We start from the raw sequence: 20,977 nt of genomic DNA on the forward strand, positions 1-20,977 counted from the left end.
GCTTCTAATTAGCTTGCATTGGAAGCTGAAGGGGCTGGCAAATAATAGCTCTCTGGGAGCCTAAACAGACATGTGGGAAATTTCCATGCTGTTGGGACACTAGCAGATCTTGACACACCCTAATCTCCTGGGAACCACAAAGACCAAAGACAGTGCAAAAACAGAGCCTTGAGGAAAATAAAGGTTCAGGTCAAGTTTATTGACAAAGATTATTACCTACATGAGGCAAGTCTGGCAAGACTGGGAGACGTGGCTGTTTTATCTAATGTGCCAAAACCAGCACAGAGAGTCAAGGAAAATAAAGAACAGAGGAATATGTTCCAAACAAACAAACAACCAACATAAATCTTTAGAAACCAGTCTTAATGAAACATAGATAGGTAATTTACCTGACAGAGAGTTCCAAATAATGGTCATGAAGATGCTCACCAAGCTGAGGAGAGCAGTGCATGAACAAAGTGAGCATTTCAACAAAAAGACAGAATATATTTTGAAAGTCCCAAACAATTCACAATAACTAAACAGAAAAATGCAATAAAGCAGATCAACAGCAGACAAGATCAGATGGAGAAAAGGATCAGAAAACTCAAAGATAGGTCAATAGAAATCATCTAATCAGAGGCAAAAATTTAAAAAAATAACTAAAAAGAGTGAAAATAGCTTAACCAATTTATGGAACTCAAGTAAGTGGACCAATATACCTATTATAGGTGTCACAGAAGGGGAAAGAGAGAGAATAGTGCAGAAATGTGTTTTAAAAAATGGCTAAAGACCCAAACCTAGGGAAAGAAACAGACACTAAAATCCAGGAAACCCAAAGAGAACCATAATAATAATAATAATAATAATAATAATAATAATAATCCAAAGAGACCCACACCAAGGCACATTATAATTTAATTGTTAAAAAGTAAAGACAAGAGCGCCTGGGTGGCTCAGCGGTGAAGTACCTGCCTTCGCTCAGGTCATGATCCCGGGGACCTGGGATCGAGTCCCACATCAGCCTCCCTGCTCAGCGGGGAGCCTGCTCCTCTCTCTCCTGCTCCTCTCTCTCCTGCTCCTCCTGCTCGTGTTCTTTCTCTCTCTGTGAAATTAATAAATAAAAAAAATCTTAAAAAAAAAAGACAAAAAATTTTAAACACAGCAAAAGACAAGTGACTTTTTACATACAAGAAAACCCTCATAAGAGTATAAGCAGATTTTTTTAAGCAGAAACCTTGAACGCTTGAAGGGAATGGAATGATATAGTCAAAGTGCTGAAAGAAAAACAACTGTCAGCCGAGAAATGCTTTACCCATGAAAGTGTCCTTCAGACCTGGAAGGGAGATAGATTTTCCCAGACAAACAAAAGCCGAAGGATTTCATTACTACCAGAGCAGCCTTATAACAAATGTTGAAAGGAATTTCTTCAAGTTGAAAGATATTCAGTACAAATGGAAACAAAAAGAGTAGGAGTAGCTATACTTATATCAGACCAAATAGACTTTAAGTCAAAACTATAGTAAGAAAGAAAGAAGGTCATTATATAATGATTAACATGTCAATTTATTCAAAGAATATGATACTTAAAAATATATATGTACCAAACAATGGAATGCCTAAATATATAAAGCAGATATTGACAGAGCTGAAGGGAGAGATAGAAAACAATAAAAATAATAGAAAGGGACTTCAATATTCCACTTTCTACAATGAATAGATCACCCAGGCAGATAATCAGTAAAGAAACATTGGATTGGAGCTACATATTAGACCAAATGGACCTAACAGATAACATACACATATTCCATCATACAGCAGTTGAATACACTTTTTTTTCTTAAGGGCACATGGAACATTCTCCAGGATAGGTTATATATTAGACCACAAAACAAGTCTTAACAAATTTTAAAAGATTGGAATCATACCCAGCATCTTTTGTGACCACAGTGGCATACAACTAAAAATCAATAACAAAGACAAAAACTGGAAAATACACAAATATGTAGAGATTAAACAATATGTTCCTGAACAACAGTGATTCAAAAAAATTTTTTAATTAAAAAAATTTTCAGAATCGTGAAAAAGGACACTATATACTAAAACATATACAATGCAGCAAAAGCAATTCAAAGAGAAAAGTCTATGATGATGAATTCTTAAGAGAAAAGAAAGATCTCAAACAATCTAATCTCACACCTCAAAAAACTAAAAAAAGAAGAAATAAGCACAAAAGTAGTAAAAAGAAGAAAATAACTACCAGAGCATAAATAAGTAAAATAGAGACTAGAAAAATAATAGAAAAGATAAATGAGACTCAGAGTTTTTTTAAAGGATAAACAAAATTGATTAACCTTTAGTTAGACCAACTAAGAAAAAAAGAGAAAAGACTCAAATGAATAAGACCAGACATGAAAGAAGAGAGATTACGAATGATGACACAAAAATGAGAAGAATCATAAGAGACCACTATTAACAATTATTAACCAAAAATTGGATAACCCAGAAGAGATTGATAAATTCTTAGAAACATGCAACCTATAAAAACTAAATTATAAAGAAGTATAAAATCTGATTAAACCAATTACTAGTAAGAAAGCTGAATAATCAAAAACACCCAACAAAGAAAAGCTCAGGACCAGAGGACTTCATGGGGAAATTCTACCAAACATTTAAAAAAGAATTAATGCAAACCTTTCTCAAACGCTTTGAAAAAATTAAAGAGGAGGGTACACTTCCAAACTCATTTTATATGGCCGGCATTACCCTGATACCAAAGTTAGATAAGGACACAACAAGAAAACGAAAGATCAGTGTCTCTAATGAACATAGAGGCAAGAATTCTCAACAAAATACTAGCAAGCCACATTCAACAACACATTAGAAGAATCATACACCATGAGGAAGTGGATTTTATCTCTGTATATTAGCCCACAGCTAACTTCATACTAAATGGTGAAAAGCTGAACACTTTTCCTCTAAGATTAGGAAAAAGACAGAGATGTCTCCTCTTGCTACTTATCTTCAATGTAGCACTGCAGGTTGGGAAAAGAGATAAAAGACATCCAGGTAAGAAAGGAAGAAGTGAAATTGTGTCTACTGGTGACATTATCTTATGTATAGAAAACCCTGAAGATTCCACCAAAAAAACAAAACAAAACAAAACAAAAAAACCTACAAAAACTAAGAAACAAGTCAGTGGAGTTCCAGAATACAAAATCAGGATAAAAAAATGAGTTGCATTTCTAGACTCTAACAAAGGATTATCAGAAAGAGAAATTAAGAAAGTCCCATTTATAATAACAACCAAAAGAGTAAAATGCTTAGGAATAGTTTTAAACAAGGAGGTCACTGATCTGTACCCTGAAAACTATAAAACATTAATGAAAGAAATTTAAGAAGACACACATAAATGGAAAAGGATTCTGTGTTCATGGACTGAAGAAATTAATATTGTGCAGAGGTATATTCTACCAAAAGCAATCTTTATCAAGGCAATCCTTATCAAAATTCCAATAGAAATAGAAAAAACAATCCTAAAATTTGTATGGAACCACAGAAGACCCCAAACAGTCAAAAAGATGCTGGAAAAGAAGAACAAAGTAGGAGACATTATACTTCCTGACTTCTTACTACGTTACAAATAATCAAAACATTATAATAATCAAATAATCAAAACTATAATAATCAAAACATTATAATATTGGCATAAAAGCAGACACGTAGATTACTGGAACAGAATAGAGAGCCCAGATATAAACCCATGTATATATGGTCAGGTAATTTTCAAGAAAAATTCCAGAAATATATAATAGATAAAAGACAGTCTTTTCAATATATGATGTTGGGAAAACTGGATATCCACACGCAAAAAAGAATGAAACTGGACAACTACCTTACACTATACACAAAAATCAACTCAAAATGAATTAAAGACATACATATAAGACCTGAAACCATAAAACTCCCAAAAGAAGACTCAGGGGAAAAACTCCTTGACATTGGTGTTGGTAACAATTTTTTGGATTAAAACCAAACACAATAAAAACAAAAATTAACAAGTGGGACTACATCAAACCAAAAAGTTGCTGCACAGCAAAGGAAACTATCAACGAAATAAAAAGGCATAGTATGAAATGGGAGAAAATATTTGAAAACTATATATCTAATGAGAGATGAATCTCCAAAATATATAAGGAACTCCAATAGCTCAAGAGCAAAACCAAACAAAACCCCATCCAACCAAAAAATGAGCAGAGGACCTGAAAAGACATTTCTCTGAAGAAGACACACAAATGGCCAACAGGGGCACGAAAAGATGCTTATCACTATCATCGGGATAGGCAAATCGAGACCACAGTGAGATATTACCTTCGTCTGTCAGAGTTTGTGTTATCAAAAAGACAGGAGAGAACGAGGCCGGCAAGGATGTGGAGGAAAGGGAACCCTGTGCACTGTTGGTGGGAATGTAAATCATGACAGCCACTGTAGAAAACAGTGTGGAGGTTCTTCAAGAAATTAAAAATAGAACTTCCATATTATTCAGCAATCCTACCTCTGGGTATATGTATCTTAAGGAAATGAAATCAGTGTCTAGGAGAGATTTCTACATTCCCGTCTTCACTGCATTGTTCACAACAGCCAACTCGTGGACAGATGAATGGATAGAGATGATGTGGTGTACACACACACACACACACACAATGGACTATTATTCAGCCATAAAATAGCAAGGAAATCCTGCCATTTTTGACAACATGGTTGAGTCTGGAGGGCAGAGAGAGAAAGAATAAATTGGGCCAGACAGATACAGACCAATACTACATGGTATCACATGTGGAAGCTTTAAAATAAAATTAAAAAAAAAAAAGTCAAACTCATAGAAAGAGTAGAATGGTGGTTGCCAGGGGCTGGGATGTGGACAGCATAGGGAGAGGCTGGTGAATGAACCATGAGAGACTATGGACTCTGGGAAACAAACTGAGGGCTTCAGAGGGGAGGGGGGGTGGGGAAATGGGATAGGATGGTGATGGGTAGTAAGGAGGGCACGTATTGCATGGTGCACTGGGTGTTATGCACAAGTAATGAATCACGGAACTTTACGTCAAAAACTAGGGATGTACTGTATGGTGACTAACATAATTAATAAAAAAATATTATTATAATAAAAAAAAGGGTTCAAACTTTCAGTCTTGAGTTAAGTGCTAAGGGCCTAATGTATAGCATGGTGATTATTGTTGGTAATTCTGTAATGTGTCATTGAAATTTGCTAAGAGATTAGATCTTAAGTGTTCTGTCTCCCACACACAAAAGTAAGTATATGAAATAATGAAAGTATTAATCAACTTGGTTGTGGGAGGCCTTTCACAATGTGTGTGTATATGTATAGATAGATAGATAGATGATAGATATCACCACATTTTATACTTTATGTATTATAATTTTATTTGTCAATTATACCTCAGTGAAACTAGTTGAGGGTGGGGGCGGGGAGATGGAAGGTAAAGGAAAGAGAGAGGAAAATTTTACTACCTTTAAGATAATGCCACATCTTGGCAAAAGTGTCAGGATATGTGTATTAGTGATACTCTACGTGTAAGATAGGTGTTCCAGGAGAAGCATTAGGGCAGAATGCAGCTGAATAGTGTGTCACTGAGATCCAGAAGTGTAGGAAACTGAACAAGACCAGGGTCCGCTACAGGAAGGTCTGGCCATGCCAGGTCTGCTGGACTCAAAGGGGAGTCCATGAGTAGTTTGAGAGCAGGGACCATGGTGGTTCTGTTGACCATTTGTACTGCTTCCCAGAGCCCAGACAACACACAGCACTTTACTGCTGATTACAATTTATTCTTTCTCTCTCTGCCCACCCATCCACTCCGCCTGCCACGTCAGCCCACCCAACACTGTCTTGTGTTCAGGACTGCTTCACAGAGGCACACAGTGCCACTGGTTCCAGTTACAGGGCATGGTGATATGATTCAGACTGTGACTCATTTTCTGTATGATTTTGTTGGTTTCCAATGTATGGTAATAGGTAGGGTAGTCAAGTTTGACCAGAGCATGGCTGTGAACATCCATGAGATAGGAGATGAGACCCTTGGCCCGGTACTCAGGCAGAGTACCCCCCATCCGAATCTCGCCTGTCTGGTCCATCAGGCTCCAGGACACAAGGGTCCCCTCGGGCCCCAGCAGGCAGAAGGTGGGGAAGGTCCGGATACAGCGCTCGATGAATCTCTGGCTCCTCTCATTGCCGCCGAAATGCCAGAATTTATTCACCAAGGCAGCGTGGGTCACATCCATGGAGGAGAGTTTAAACATCTCTTCGTTGCTGTTGAGAACAAAGGAAAAGAACACCCCATAATATCACACATACTGTGGAGTATTATATTTGTTTTCCCCAAAATTGTCTTCAGACAATGCAAATTGGAGCACGGTAAAGGCATAGATTCTGCAGCCAGACTGCCCGAATTCATAATGTTCTTATAAAATGGAGATATTAACACAGTGGTGATATTAGTAGCACCTCTGTTAAATAATATCAGAGCTATCACATGATAAGTACGTAGGACTTGTGCCACACACAAAATAAGAATTACACTAAAATGAAGCATTATTTTTGTCAACATTGCTGTGATTCTGCACTTAAGATGGGAGGATTGATAACATCCCTGTTCTACACATAAGAACAGGTAAGCAGAAAATAAGCAAGTGCCTCAAAGCATATGCTAGCAAGCTATAAAGCCAGAACTTGGAATCCTGTCATCCTGGAAGCTCTGTATGTTGGTGTCAGAGGCTCCTTGGCCACTGTGGGAGAGCTGAAGTCCAGGGAGAGACCGTGGTGTGGAGTGCGGGCAGCCCCCGTCTTACAGAACGCTTGTCTGAAGGCTGCTGCAGTGGTGTACAAGGGCTTCGGGAGGTGTCCTGGGAAGAGCCCACAATGGGGAAGCAGGAGATGTAGACATGAGCCCCAGTTGTGCCCTTAACCATCCAGGTTACCCGAACAAGCTGTTTCATCAGCTGGACCTGTTTTCCATCAGGAAAATGGGGATAATGTCTCCTACCTTGTCTATCTTGTGGGATGGGCAAGAAATCAAACTAACATAACATAATAAAAATTATTATTTAAAAAAAAGAGAGAGCTTAAGAAAAAAATTCCTAAAATATTTACAGTTATGCAAATATACCAAAAATTGAAGTGTGTGCTGTTGTTGACTGTCCAAGCCTAGACAGATAAACAGTAAATTATTTAACTCATTTTACTCTTTTCAGAATAAAAGAAATAAAAATTGGGAAAAAAAGAAAAGAAAAAGAAATCAAACAAGATTATAGATTTGGAGGTGTCTTTCAGAGGTAAGGGGCAGTACAGTGTGAATACGGCTTTTCCAGGCATTTTTACACCACAGGGCCGCAGGATTGGACATCTCCATATCACAGCCCTGTATCAGTTTTAATTCTATTCAGGCATCAGTGGAGGGAAATATATAATATGCTTAAATTCTTTTTACTGGAGAAGTTTTGCTCTGAGAAGTAAATTCATTGCATATTTATGAAATATCTACTTTGTGTTCTGTTCTGGCTACTGAAAACTTGGTGAACAACATAAAGACTATCTCCCGCTCTTGTAGAGTTTGAATTGTTACAAGGAAGAATCAAACAAAAAGTAGGTCAATAAATACACAAATAAGCTGATTTTGGATAGTGATAAGTGCACTGAGGAAAACAAAAATTGGATTTTGTGATGAAGAATTACGGGAAGGGGTGGTTTTAGGTTACTCTGAGGAGAGCTGTCGAAGGAAATGACATTTGAGAAAATGAATGGCAAGAAAGCAGCAGAAATGCAAAGATCAGAGGGAAGGACGTTTTAGGTAAAGAACAAATGCAGTGGTCCAAAGGCATGTGTGAGTGTATGAAATCAAGTCACAGAAAAAAAGCCAAAGTGGCTGGTGAGAGTAAGCAAGAGGGACAAGACGAAGTCCAAGAGGTGGTGGATTGCAGGTCTCGTAGGACCCCAAATGTCTGTAATGGGCATGGGAGCTGAGAAACACGGATGGCTTTTAAGTGGATGAATTGACATAATCCACGTCCAGAAGGATCACCCAGGAAATGGTTTGTAGGGAGGCGAGAGGGAACATAGGGAAAGAAGTTGGGAGGCCTCTTCCACACAGAAAGATAAGACAAATTCAGAGCATCTTTTTTCAAACTTACATGACTTTGCGTCTGCCAGATTTCAGAGGCAAGTTATTTGCCTCCGGCAAGGAAGGGAGCAGTTTACTTGCTGTCTTGGGCAACATATACAGAATGCCTTGTTCTTGCTTGACCTTGACCAATTCAGCAGCTGCAAGGTTTTGTATCACTTCGTTCAGGCTGGACTGTGAACCTAGAGAGGGTAAAGTAAGGTGAGAAATAATTGCCCATATAGAGGCGACAGACGCTTCCTAGTGGAAATATGCAGAATTTAAAGTCAGGCAGTGTTGCTTCTGGTGTTGCCATTAACCATGTGACCATGCCCAAGTCATTCTCTTATGCAAGCAGATAATACTAGAAATCCTGACTATATCACTGTGAAATCAATGGAGAAATGGTATTTTAAAAATAGTAGCCATGGGGCACCTGGGTGGCACAGCGGTTGAGCGTCTGCCTTCGGCTCAGGGCGTGATCCCGGCGTTGTGGGATCGAGCCCCACATCAGGCTCCTCCGCTATGAGCCTGCTTCTTCCTCTCCCACTCCCCCTGCTTGTGTTCCCTCTCTCGCTGGCTGTCTCTATCTCTGTCGAATAAATAAATAAAGTCTTTAAAAATAAAATAAAATAAAATAAAAAAATAAAAATAAAAATAGTAGCCAACCTTGAATGTGCACATACTTCATGCCCAGGTATTGGTCTAATACCACATTTAATTCTTCCACTGACCCTATGTTTTAGGTACTTTTCCTACCCTCATTTTTTAGATATGAGGAAACTGAATAATAGATAAGTTACATCACTTGCTCAAATCACAGAGCAAGTAACAGGCAGAGCAAGTATGCCACCCTAGAAAATCTGACTCTGGAGGGCATGCTCACAACGATGGTAGTTGTTCTTGTGACCTGGAGGCGCTCTCTGGCACAAGGAACTGTCATTCTTATCCTAGGAATGGAAGGCCTGAGGGGGAGGGAGCTCTACTCTCACACCTAATCACCCAAGGGACCCTGAATATGTCTGCAAAAATATGTCATGAATCCTCAGCTAACAAGAAATTCCATTATTCACAGTTCCCTGTGTCAAGTCCCTAGTTTGCAATGTTTGAATTCTGTTCCACTGCGGAGGTGGTAGCCGGCGATGCAAAAAAAGAGCATCTAGCTGAGTGGGGTTTGGTGGAGCTTCCTACCCCTACAAAGGCTGTAGGGGAATGTTCTCAGGGTGAAAAGGGACCCTGCAGGAGTAGCCATGAACAGTCACAGAAGCCAGCACACTTCCCAGATCCCTTACTTACTTTGGATCTGCAGATGTTGTTTCCAGTTGATGACACCTGATGAACCAAGGAATTCTTGACAGTTTGGGGGATTCTTAGAATAGATTTGGTAGGTGTTGGTATAGTGATCAAAATCATCGGTCATTTCCTGTTTGGTTAGGTAATGTGGAATAAATCAAAATGATTATACCCAGTGATTGGAATACTTGTCTTTAGTATTTCATTATACTGTGCTCTTTTATAAACTTATAAATACTGATATTTTTCTTGATGTACTATCATTATTCCTGAATCATTTACATCATGAAAGCAAGTCAGGGATTTAATCACTCAATTTATGGTTAAGAAAAACTTGCTGAACTAGGTATTTATGTGCTGTGTTACAATTTCAAATCAACCAAATACGCACTGGTTTAGAAAACATTCTTCTGCTTCACTCCCCCCTCTGGTTATCCCCCTTTCTTTATCCCTTTCTTCTCCTACCAATCCTCCTAGTTCTTATGTTCCATAGATGAGGGAAACCATATGATAGTTGTCTTTCTCTGCTTGACTTATTTCACTTAGCATTAGAGACTGTGGACTCTGAGAAACAAACTGAGGGCTTCAGAGGGGAGGGGGGTGTGGGGGAATGGGATAGGCCGGTGATGGGTAGTAAGGAGGGCACGTATTGCATGGTGCACTGGGTGTTATACGCAACTAATGAATCATCGAACTTTACATCAAAAACCAGGGATGTACTGTATGGTGACTAACATAACATAATAAAAAAAATATTATTATAAAAAAAGAAAAAAAAAGAAAACATTCTTCTGTAATTCTGTAATCCTCAGGAGAAAGAAAGTATTTCTATCAAAGGCAAGCTTCCATTGCAAGAGTAAATCTTACTCTATTTAAAAGAGTCTCAAAAAAAAAGAGTCTCAGAACAAATGAATTATAAACATAACGATGTTGAAATTGACACAGGTAACCTTGTATTAGAATTTTTCACTTATATATGATATAGCTGATGAAATAAAGACACATGATATTTTTATTTTTCCTTTTTAAAAATTTTTAAATTTTTTTTAAGTATAATGAATATACAGCGTTATATTAGTTTCAGGTATGCAATAAAATGATTCAACAATTCTATACATTACTCAGTGTTCATCACGATAAAAGTACCCTTAAACCCCTTCACCTACTTCACCCATCCCCCCACCTCCCTCCCCTCTGGCAACCACCAGTTTTTTTTCTGTATTTAAGAGTCTGGTTTTTGTTTGTCTCTTTTTTCTTTGTTCATTTGTTTTGTTTCTTAAATTCCACATATGAGTGAAATCATATTTTGTCTTTCTCTGACTGATTTCATTTAACATTATACCCTCTAAGTCCATCCACATTGTTGTAAATGACAAGATTTCATTCTTTTTTATGGCTGAGTAATTTTCCATTATATATAATATATAAATAATTATACTTATATATTTTATATATAAAGTTATGTTTATACATATATAAATCATATTCTTTATCCATTCATGTATCGATGGACACTTGGATTGCTTCCATATCTCGGTTATTGTAATATTCCTGCAATAAACATAGGGGTGCATATATCTTTTCAAATTAGTATTTTCACTTACTTTGGGTAAATACCCAATAGTGAAATTATTGGATCATATGGTCATTTAATTTTTAAGTTTTTGAGGAACTTCCATACTGTTTTCCATAAAGACTGCACTAATATACATTCCCAACCATGTACAAGGGTTCCTTTTGTTCCACATCCTCACGAACATTTACTTCTTGTGTCTTTCATTTGAGCCATTCTGATAGATATAAAGTGATATCTCATGTGGTTTTGATTTGCATTTCCCTGATAATTAGTGATATTGAGCATCTTTTCATGTGTCTGTTGGCCATCTGTATGTCTTCTTTGGATAAATGTCTTTTCAGGTCCTCTGCCTATTTTTTAATTGGGTTATTTGTTTTTTTGGTGTTGAGTTGTATAAGTTCTTCATATATTTTGGATATTAACCCCTTATTAGACACATGATGTCTTTAAAATGTAAACCACAATTCACTATTATTTTAAAAAGTTATTTGCATTCCTCAAAAAATTGAAACACAAAATTTATTCCAAAAGATAGCAGGGAGATCATTAGGAGAAAGAAGGGAAAAATGAAGGGGGGAAACAGAGGGGGAGATGAACCATGAGAGACTATGGACACCGGAAACAAACTGAGGGTTTTAGAGGGGAGAGGTGGGGTATGGGCTAGCCCGGTGATGGGTAGTAAGGAGGGCACATACTGCATGGAACACTGGGTGTTATAAGCAAACAATGAATCATGGAACACTACATCAAAAACTAATGATGTACTGTATGGTGACTAACATAACATAATAGTAAAATATATATATATATATTATATATATGTATATAATATATACATATATATTTTTATATATACATATATTTTGCATGCATAAATTTTTACTTTATGTTTTCCAATATGCTTGTAACATATTTGTATTTGAAATGTATTAAGCACTTAGTTTGAGTGATCTTTAAATTTGGAACTGAAAATATATTCCCAAATACAGGCATTGCAACTTGTTCTTTATATTTTCTTAACATTCTTCATATTTACCTCTACATATTTTTATTTTTTTCTGTTTAGAATGTACTCTCTATTCTTGTCAGTGTGCTAAAATCCTATTTATCTTCAAAATCCAGTCTTGGTGAAATGCCTACCTAGAAGGCCCTCTGGTCCTCTATTTGCATGCCCTGACATCTTTCGTTTTCATCATCTCTTGGACAGTACTGCTTGTATCTTGTATGTTGTATGTGCTTATATGTTGTATGTATATGTTTTCACTCCATGTTGTAATTTATTCACTTATCTATCTTTTCCTCCAGGCTGTGGACTTCTTGAGGACAGCGCCTTGCTCACCATCATACAATTCATTTCTATATCCCCTAGGTCTACCACATTGCCAGGTGCATGGTAGGCACAGAGCAAATAAGAACACAAAAGTGTACTCATTCCACATCTGGCACCTTACCTCCTCCTGAGGGCGGATAACCACTGTTGTAAAGTCAGGCCACTTGTCCACCAGGGCCTTTAACTTAAATGGGTTTCCCTGGTTCATGTGGAAGATGGTTCCATACACCTGTGGCATCCCAAGAAAGATAGGGGGTCAGCTTATTAGAAAAGGATGGTAAAGTGCCTTGTTTGATCAGGACAAGGATTATTTCTATAAAATCAAGTCAGTAAGTGATAGGGCATGTGGTTCAAATCACCTTCAGATTCCACTTTATTACTCCAAATAGAATAGATTTGGGGGTCAAACCATAAGAACATTTATGAATACAGTTAAACATCCAGATAAATTAATTAGTTAAAAATCATCCACTATCACTTCGTCGAGCTTAGGTTATATCTTTCCATTTTATTTCATTTATTGACAAATACACATACAATTTTTAAGCAATGAAATTACCTAATATATATTAGTTTAGCGCGCGCACACACACACACACACACACACACACAATACCAAGGGTATATTTCCATGTCAACAAACACAAATATAATCATTTTTAATGACTGCATAATATCCATCATAGGAAAGAACTCCAGTTTGATTTTTCTTCTGCATCTATTAAGAGATCATCTGGCGTTTTTCTTTAATCTGTTGATACAGTGAAATACACTGATTGATCTTTGAATGTTGAACCTGCCTTCATTCTCAAGATAAATTCCCCTTGGTTATAATGTATTATCCTATTGATATATTGATGGATTTCACTTGATAGTATTTTGTTGAGGATTTTTGCATCTATGTTCGTGAGGAATATTGTTCTCTAGTTCTTTCTCTTTTTTTTTTTTTAAATAAAATCCACTTCTGGTTTTCATATTAGGGTAATTCTGGACTCATGAAATGCGTTGGCTAGTGTTTCCTCCTCTGATCTATTCTGCAAGAGTTTGCAGAGAATTGATATTATTTCTTCCTTACACGTGTGGTAGAAATCGTCATGAAAGCCATCTGAGCAATGGTATTTTCTTTGTTGGAAAGTTTTAAATTATGAAATCAGTTTCTGCAATGGATACAGGATGATTTCGGTTCTATTTTTCTTCTTCAGTGACTGTTGACAGGTAATTTGTATTTTTCACAGAACATAAATTGTGAGATCTATGGGCACAGTGTTGATAATGGTATGTCTTTATTATCTTTATAATGTTTATGGGGTTGGTATTAATGTCCCCTGATTCATTCCTAGTTTTATTTGTGTCTTCTCTATGCATTTCTGAATCAGAAGTTTATCAACATTATTGATCTTTTCAATGAGCCAGATTGATCATTTTCTTAATTGGTTTTCTCCTCTCAAATTCATTGGTTTCTGTTCTTATCATTTAACATTCTCTTAATTCTATTTGCTTTGGAGTTAATTTATTCTTCTTTTTCTAATTTTTCAGATGGAAACTTAAAGCACTGATTGAAACCACTATTTTTTTTCAGTAAAGCACTTACTGCTATATATTTCCCATTTATCACTGCTTTAGCTGTATCCCAAAACTTTTGATATGTTGTGCTTTTGTCTTTACTCAACTCAAATATTTTCTAATTTTCCTTATGATTTTGAAGTGTGGTTTATTTAGAAATGAGTCATATATTTCTAAAATTTGGGTGTTTTTCTAGATACCTTTCAGGGTTTTTTAAAGTTTAATATCATATTGTTGAAGGACACACTTGTTAGGATTTCAGTTCTTTAAAAAGTCTTAAAAATGTGGTCTATCTTTGTACACATTCCATGTGCATTTGGAAAGAATGTGTATTCTGCTACTGTTGAGGGATGTACTCTGTAAATGTCAATTAAGTTGGTTCATAGTATTTTTCAGGTCTTCTATATATGTTATAGGTTTTCTGTCTATTCTATAAATTACTCAGAGAGGAGTGTTAAAAATCTTTAATTACACGCATGGGTTTATTTATTTGTTCTTTCAGTTCTATTGATTTTTGTCCCATGTCCTTTGAACCTCTGTTGTTAGGTGTATACATTTCAGCATTTTTAATGTCTTTGTGGTGAATTGATACTTTTATTAAAATGCAATGGCACTCTTTATCCCTAGTAGTATTCTAGTCCCTTTGCAACATATATTATTGCCCCATCAAAAAAAAAAAAACCTCCTCTTTATATGCAAGATCATTGATCTGTTTCTAAAACAAAATTTCTATCTCATCCTATATCTCATCCCAAACCCCACATAAGCTTTGGGGTTTGACAAAATAGAAACTGGCCTATCATTAATTTCAAACAAGAATCATAATGGTTAACTTTTGTCAGGCACTCAATTGTTAAGAAAGAATAAGTTAAACATTAATGTTAGTTCAGTCAACTGTGCAGTTCTGGGAAATCCTCCAGTGTTACATAATATAATTCTTGGAATGGCACAAAGAGGTGTTTTTGGATCATCACATAGCAAAGATCATAGTGGATTTAATTCACACGTTAATTCACACACTCACTAGTGGTGTGATCTTGGTCAAGTCTTAAAACTGAGCTTGAATCTCCTCTTTGGTTACATGGACATAACAGACTTGCCTTCCAGTAAGGTGATGTAAGCTAAATGAGATGTAAGACCCGTGAGTGCCTGGCACAGAGTAGATGCTCAGAGAAACCTTGTTCTCCTTCCTACTTCTTTCATAGCAGTTGCTAGTCCTTTTGTGCTCCCCTAAGAATGTTCTGTCACCTTTAAGGACTCTGGGAGGCTCTTCCTCAAGGATTTCTCTAGCATCTGCAGCACTTGTGGGCCTTGTAGGTGGAACATCTTGGTTTTCACCTAAAGAGAGGATCAAGAAATATCAAGGAATGAGATGCGATGGAAAACATACAAAGACACAAAACAGACACAACAGACAGTTCTAGGTAATGGTCAGGCCTTCATTCTTGCTGTTTTATTGGTGCCCCATTCACCGAACTCCTCACTAACTCCTAGGAAGAATAAGACTGGCAGAAACCACAGGTGCATCCTTCCAAAACTACTTTTTAGTATTTTCTAAACTTTTAAAAATCTTTATGAAATTTTTATTTTAATTTTTATAACACCCAGCATACCAATAATTAAGGTTGTACTAAGAAATCCTTCCATCTACTTTGTGTTCCTGGAAGGGCTTACTGCAAGGAAACTTCCTTCCTCCCACCTGCCTTAATAAGACTCATGGATGCCCCGCTTGCTTACCTATGACAAGGCCAGGCACCAACCCTCCAAATTCCCAATCTCTGCCTTAGAAATGATTAGCTGAGCTGTGAGTCACCCACTGATATATCAAAACAAACTGCTTGTTAACCAAATGTTGGTTAAATTAATGAATCATCGAACTTTACATCAAAAACCAGGGATGTACTGTATGGTGACTAACATAATATAATAAAAAAACATTAAAAAAATAATAAATAAATAAGTTTCTCTTCTTTCTCTACACTGAGTCAACATATAACCCCTTCTTAACACCCCCCACTAAGAATAGGCTAAACTTGGGTAAAACATTCTCTGAGCTGTATTGGTCCTGCCCCTTCTACAGCGCACTTCCCCACATTGGATTTTCCAGCCCTGTTTACTGTTCATAAATGATTAGCTTGACTTTTTATCCTCACTGTTCCATCAGAACAGTTGTCTAAACTTTAATTAATCTTCTCCCCTCCACACAGGACTCTGGACTTTGAGCCTACCGCAGCCTGAGCCATCATTGGCATGCAGAAAAACACTCCATGAGCTTTGCTTACTCCTCTCTAAAAAACAGACTCTTCTCTGGCTGACCTCTCAGTTGTTTGAGATCATATGGCCTTAGGGTTCTTCCTGTTGAAATTGATCTATTCATCCAGTCACTTATTCGATCACTCGATAAATCTTGATTGAGAGCTCACTGGAGTGGCTCTGTAAGGCATCACCCCAGCTAGGCTGAGCTACCTTTCCTGGAATTCCCTTCCTTGCATGGTTGCAGCTAGATTGGGCCATATGAGAGGTTCCTAGGGGAGATTTGGGGGACAGAGTTGAAGCAGCGGACATTTAGTTGCTAACTTCATGATATGAGGCCATGGCTGGGCAGGCAAGTGCTTCACTGTCCCCTGGGTTTGCCTTCAGCTTCTCTTTCATCTGAACCAGGGTGTTTAGCCCCCTAATGAAGGAGCCTGTCCTCTACAGGGCACCCAATCTACCAAGGTCAGAGTCAGCAAGAACTGACAAGATTTCCATCCCTGTGAGCTTCAGTTTTAACATGGTGGGAAATTCTTGGATAGATTAATGTTTCGATTTTTTCATATGTGCTCCCTTTTCCCCAGGTTCTTATCAGTTATTTGGATCCTTGCCAGTGAACCAGTCCCTTCACTTAACCTGGAATTCTCTTCATGATTTGAGGGGAGAATCTTGACCAGAACCACTTAAGGCAGTGGTTGTATTTTTTTTTCTTTTTCGCCCCCAGCTTTACTGAGATGTAATTGAAACGAACATTGTGTAAGTTTAATGCGTGCAATGTGATTGATACATAGATCTGTTGTGAAATGGTTGGCGCAGTAATGTTAGTTAACATCTCCATCACGTCACATAATTACCTCTTTTTTTTGTTGTTGTGAGAACATTTAAGATCTATTCTCTTAGCAACTTTCAAGTATTATATTATTAATTATCATCACCATGCTGTACATTAGATCCCTGGAACTCGTTTATCTTGTAACTGGAAGTTTGTATGTTAACCACCATTTCCCCATTACCTCAAACTCCCAGTCCCTGGCAACCAGTATTTTACTCTCTATTCCTTACAGTTTGGGTTTTTAAGATTCTGTACATAAGTGAGATCATACAGTATTTGTCTTTCTCTGACCTATTTCACTTGGCATAATGCCCTCAAGGTCCATCCATGTTGTTACAAATGGCAAGATTTCCTTCTTTCTCATGCCTGGATAATAGTCCATTGTGTATATATACCACAACTTCTGTATCCATTCATCCATTTGTGGACACTTAGGCTGTTTCCATGTCTTAGTTATTGTCTATAATGCTGCAGTAAACATGTAGGTACAGAGATCTCTTTCTTTTTTAAAGATTTTTTTATTTGTCAGAGAGAGCACAAGTGGCGGGGGTGGGGGGCGGCAGACAGAGGGAGAAGCAGGCTCCCCGCTGAGCAGGGAGCCCCTTGTGGGACTCAAGCCCAGGACGCTGGGATCATGACCTGAGTGTAAGGCAGAGGCTTAGCTGACTGAGCCACGCAGGCGCCCCCAGATATCTCTGAGATTGTGACATCATCACCTTCATATGTATATATACACACACATCCAGAAGTGGGTTTGCTGGATCGTATGGTAGTTCTAGTTTGAATTTTTTGAGGAACCCACATACTGTTTTCCATGGTGTTTTTATACCATCTGACACACCGTAAAGACTCAATAAATGTCTGTTGAATGATTGAGTTTATGAAGTATTTACATCAACATAACTGTCTATTTAGGCACTCCACTTACCAAGGGCAAAGACTCATTCATTCAACAGGTACCTCTAGAAAGCCTACTGTGTGCTGGGCATGGAACTTGAAAAAGGCCTCAGACCAGAGGCCGTATCTTGGGCAGCATCAAGACAGTAGAAGTATAATATTTCTGAAGATTAATCTGACATCATCTAGGAGCATCTCACAAAAAGGCCACATGACAATAAGAAGCTGAGTTGAATCTGATGCTAGATTACCGGGGATGTAATATTGATGTACTGCCCAGTACATCTGGGACAACCTTCAACACACACACGCACACGCACACACACGCACACACATGCACACACACACACACACACTAAAAACACAAATATGATGTTCAGTAAATGCATTTGACTGAGATAGAGGATTCAAGGGAGCCGGCACATTTTGGTGGTTGCCTGCATTGATAATGGACAAAGCCCTATAAGGACACTTTGAAACCTTTGATGAAACCATTCCAATACTTGGAATTTATCCAAAGAAAATTCAAATGAAAAATGCTCTACGAACAATTTTGTAAAGCAATACTAACTTACAGAGAAGTACGAGGCACAATCTCAATTTACATAAATAATGAACTATTATTATTTTACAGCTCTAAAACCCCTTAACATGAAAGCTATGATATATAGCTGCTATATGGAGTCTTAAGATGAACACAAAAAAGGCAGAAAATGACAATACATAAATTCTAATCAGATATGTAAAGTCTTTTTGTGTACATATTTATATGAATCACATAAATATGATAGCAGCAATGTCCACAATAGCCAAACTATGGAAAGAGCCCAGACGTCCATTCACAGATGAATGGATAAAGAAGATGAGGTATATATATGTATATATACTCCACCATCAAAAAGAATGAAGTCTTACTACTTGCAATGGCGTGGATGGAACTAGACGGTATTATGCTAAGCAAATAAGTCAATCAGAAAGACAGTTATATGATTTCACTCATATGTGGAATTTAAGAAACAAAACAGAGGATCCTAGGGGAAGGGAGGGAAAAGTAAAATATGCCTAAATCGGAGAGGGAGACAACCATAAGAGACTCTTAAATATAGAGGGGAGGTGAGTGGGGGTGGGGTAACTGGGTGATGGGCGCTAAGGAGAGCACATGATATAATGAGCACTGGGTGTTATATGCAACTGATGAATCACTAAACTCTACCTCTGAAACTAATAATATACTGTATGTTAATTTAATTTAAGTAAAATTTTAAAAATATGAAAATATAGAAGGAAATACCAAATATCATAAGAGTGTTACAGCTAAGACTTCTTTAAGTTACATTTTTTATGGTTTTACATTTACAATTAATCTTGTCTGTATTGTAGTCCTCTTACTAGAATCTACCTTTGCAGTCTTAAGCAGTGCACTTAATTTCCCTGGTCATCATTTATCCAAGGAAAAAAATCTGACTACCTCAGAATGTTACTAGAGGAAGAAATAAGATAATGTTTACATAGTACGTCTGTAAATTGTGTTATATGTCACCGAAACCAGCATATTCCTTCTAGAGGCTGTTGGATTGTCTCCCCTCTACCAAACCCTGGCTCTCAAATCTCCTCACATCTCTTCATCGGTTCAGAACAAGAGCCTGGCTTTATCCTGTCAAGAATTTCTCACAGAACTAGGGTATTGCCCTATACACAGTAGGTGACTGATACAGGCTTCTGAAATGGAAGAGCTTCTTTTTTCCTGGCATAATTCTCAACCCAAATGAGTTCAGAAACTCTTATCCACACCCAACAGTAGCATTTTGATTCATTCTACTTCAGTGGGGAAAGCAATAGGAGACGAGGGGTCCCAGAGCAACGATTCTCCTTTGTTCTCACCTGCAAAGCTGTCAATATTACTCAGTCTCTGCAGAGATCCCCAAGTAAAGACCAGAGGCTGCAGGCTGTTCTAGAAGATGAAATACACCACCCGCACACACTTCTGGCAGCACTGTATGAAATTCAGTCCCTCCCTCAGGATCCCACGTTCAGAGGGGCGGCTCCGAAATACTGGTATGTTGGCAGCATGCCCTCTGAGGCTCTTTTTCCAGAAGGCTCAGCTGTTTTCTGGTCTTAAAGGTCCTTCCATTATTCAGCACCTCAGTCTGGACTGTGAAATCAGCTGGCTGAGCACAGGAATGCAGGTGGACCTCTACAAAAAATACCTCTTTTCCTTCCTTCCTCCTTCACAAGCACCAACAAGAAGAGACAGCCAGCTCTTGTTAAGGTTTGACTTTTAGAATCAGAGTGGGTTTTTTTTTTATAATAATTTTTTATTAGAATCAGAGTTTTTAACTGTAAATAAAGAAATTACTTATTTGGGGGCCCCTAGGTGGCGCAGTTGGTTGAGCAGCCAACTCTTCGTTTCAGCGAAGGTCCTGATCCCAGGGTCATGAAATGGAGCCCCGTGTTGGGCTCCACACTCAGCGCAGTATCGTCTTTCTCTCTCCCTCTCCCTCTGCCCCTGCCCCTCCCCCTCGGCTCATGCTCCCTCTGTCTCTCTCAAATAAATAAATAAATCTTAGGGGAAAAAAGCTAATCAGAAAACCAAACTTTCACTGATGGCCACATAATTTAATTCAGTAGCGTATCTCAAAACTCTTGAGACGGCACCCAGGATCAAAGGCAGAGGGCTTTTGAGAGGTCCTTTGGAAAATTTTGTCCGAGGAAGGGGAGAAGACACTCTTCAAATCAGTCTTTTTATTTTCAAGCACAGAAGCATGGAAAAGCAGGATTCTTTCATGAAAGAAGACTTCAAAGAGGAAAATGTTGCTTTGAAAGGTTTGTCCTGGCACTAATGATTGACATTGGACGATTTTAATTCTGAGGGTCTGTCATCATAAAGGCAAAACATAACACCAAAAGCTTCCATTTTTCTGTAATATGGAGGAGGACAAAACTATTATACAAGTGTGGGTTAAGTAATGCATGGACCCCAAATAATTGGATGTTTTTGTGCTAATATAAATTATAAGTTTGTGTTTGAATGGTACTTTTTTCACTGATAAGAAAGGCTTGAAATGGACAATGGCGCTAAT

The 20,977-nt window shown here is 37.7% G+C and overlaps 1 protein-coding gene across 4 annotated transcripts; it reads right to left on the reverse strand.

Annotated features, from left to right (window-relative positions):
- Nucleotides 1–178: 178 nt before the first annotated feature.
- LOC123785073 (glycine N-phenylacetyltransferase-like) lies at nucleotides 179–19,884 on the reverse strand. 4 transcript variants are annotated; one of them, XM_087854894.1, is made up of 7 exons: nucleotides 19,779–19,884; nucleotides 15,164–15,253; nucleotides 12,474–12,581; nucleotides 9,450–9,576; nucleotides 8,185–8,356; nucleotides 6,120–6,307; nucleotides 179–1,084 (listed from the first exon to the last, which is right to left on the reverse strand). In XM_087854894.1, exons 2-7 carry the CDS (start codon nucleotides 15,239–15,241, stop codon nucleotides 966–968), a joined length of 792 nt encoding a protein of 263 aa, XP_087711020.1. In that variant the 5' UTR covers nucleotides 15,242–15,253; nucleotides 19,779–19,884; the 3' UTR covers nucleotides 179–965. The 4 variants fall into 4 exon arrangements, with proteins under 4 accessions (XP_087711020.1, XP_045642699.1, XP_045642700.1 ...); XM_045786743.2 differs by lacking the exon at nucleotides 179–1,084 and having other exon boundaries at nucleotides 4,836–6,307; XM_045786744.2 differs by lacking the exons at nucleotides 179–1,084; nucleotides 19,779–19,884 and adding an exon at nucleotides 15,653–15,764 and having other exon boundaries at nucleotides 4,836–6,307.
- Between the last annotated feature and the right edge of the window lie 1,093 nt (nucleotides 19,885–20,977).

The sequence above is a fragment of the Ursus americanus genome, chromosome 24 (assembly GCF_024610735.1).
Source record: "Ursus americanus isolate L20-20 chromosome 24, mUrsAme1.1.p, whole genome shotgun sequence".
Classification (NCBI taxonomy): Eukaryota; Metazoa; Chordata; class Mammalia; order Carnivora; family Ursidae; genus Ursus; species Ursus americanus.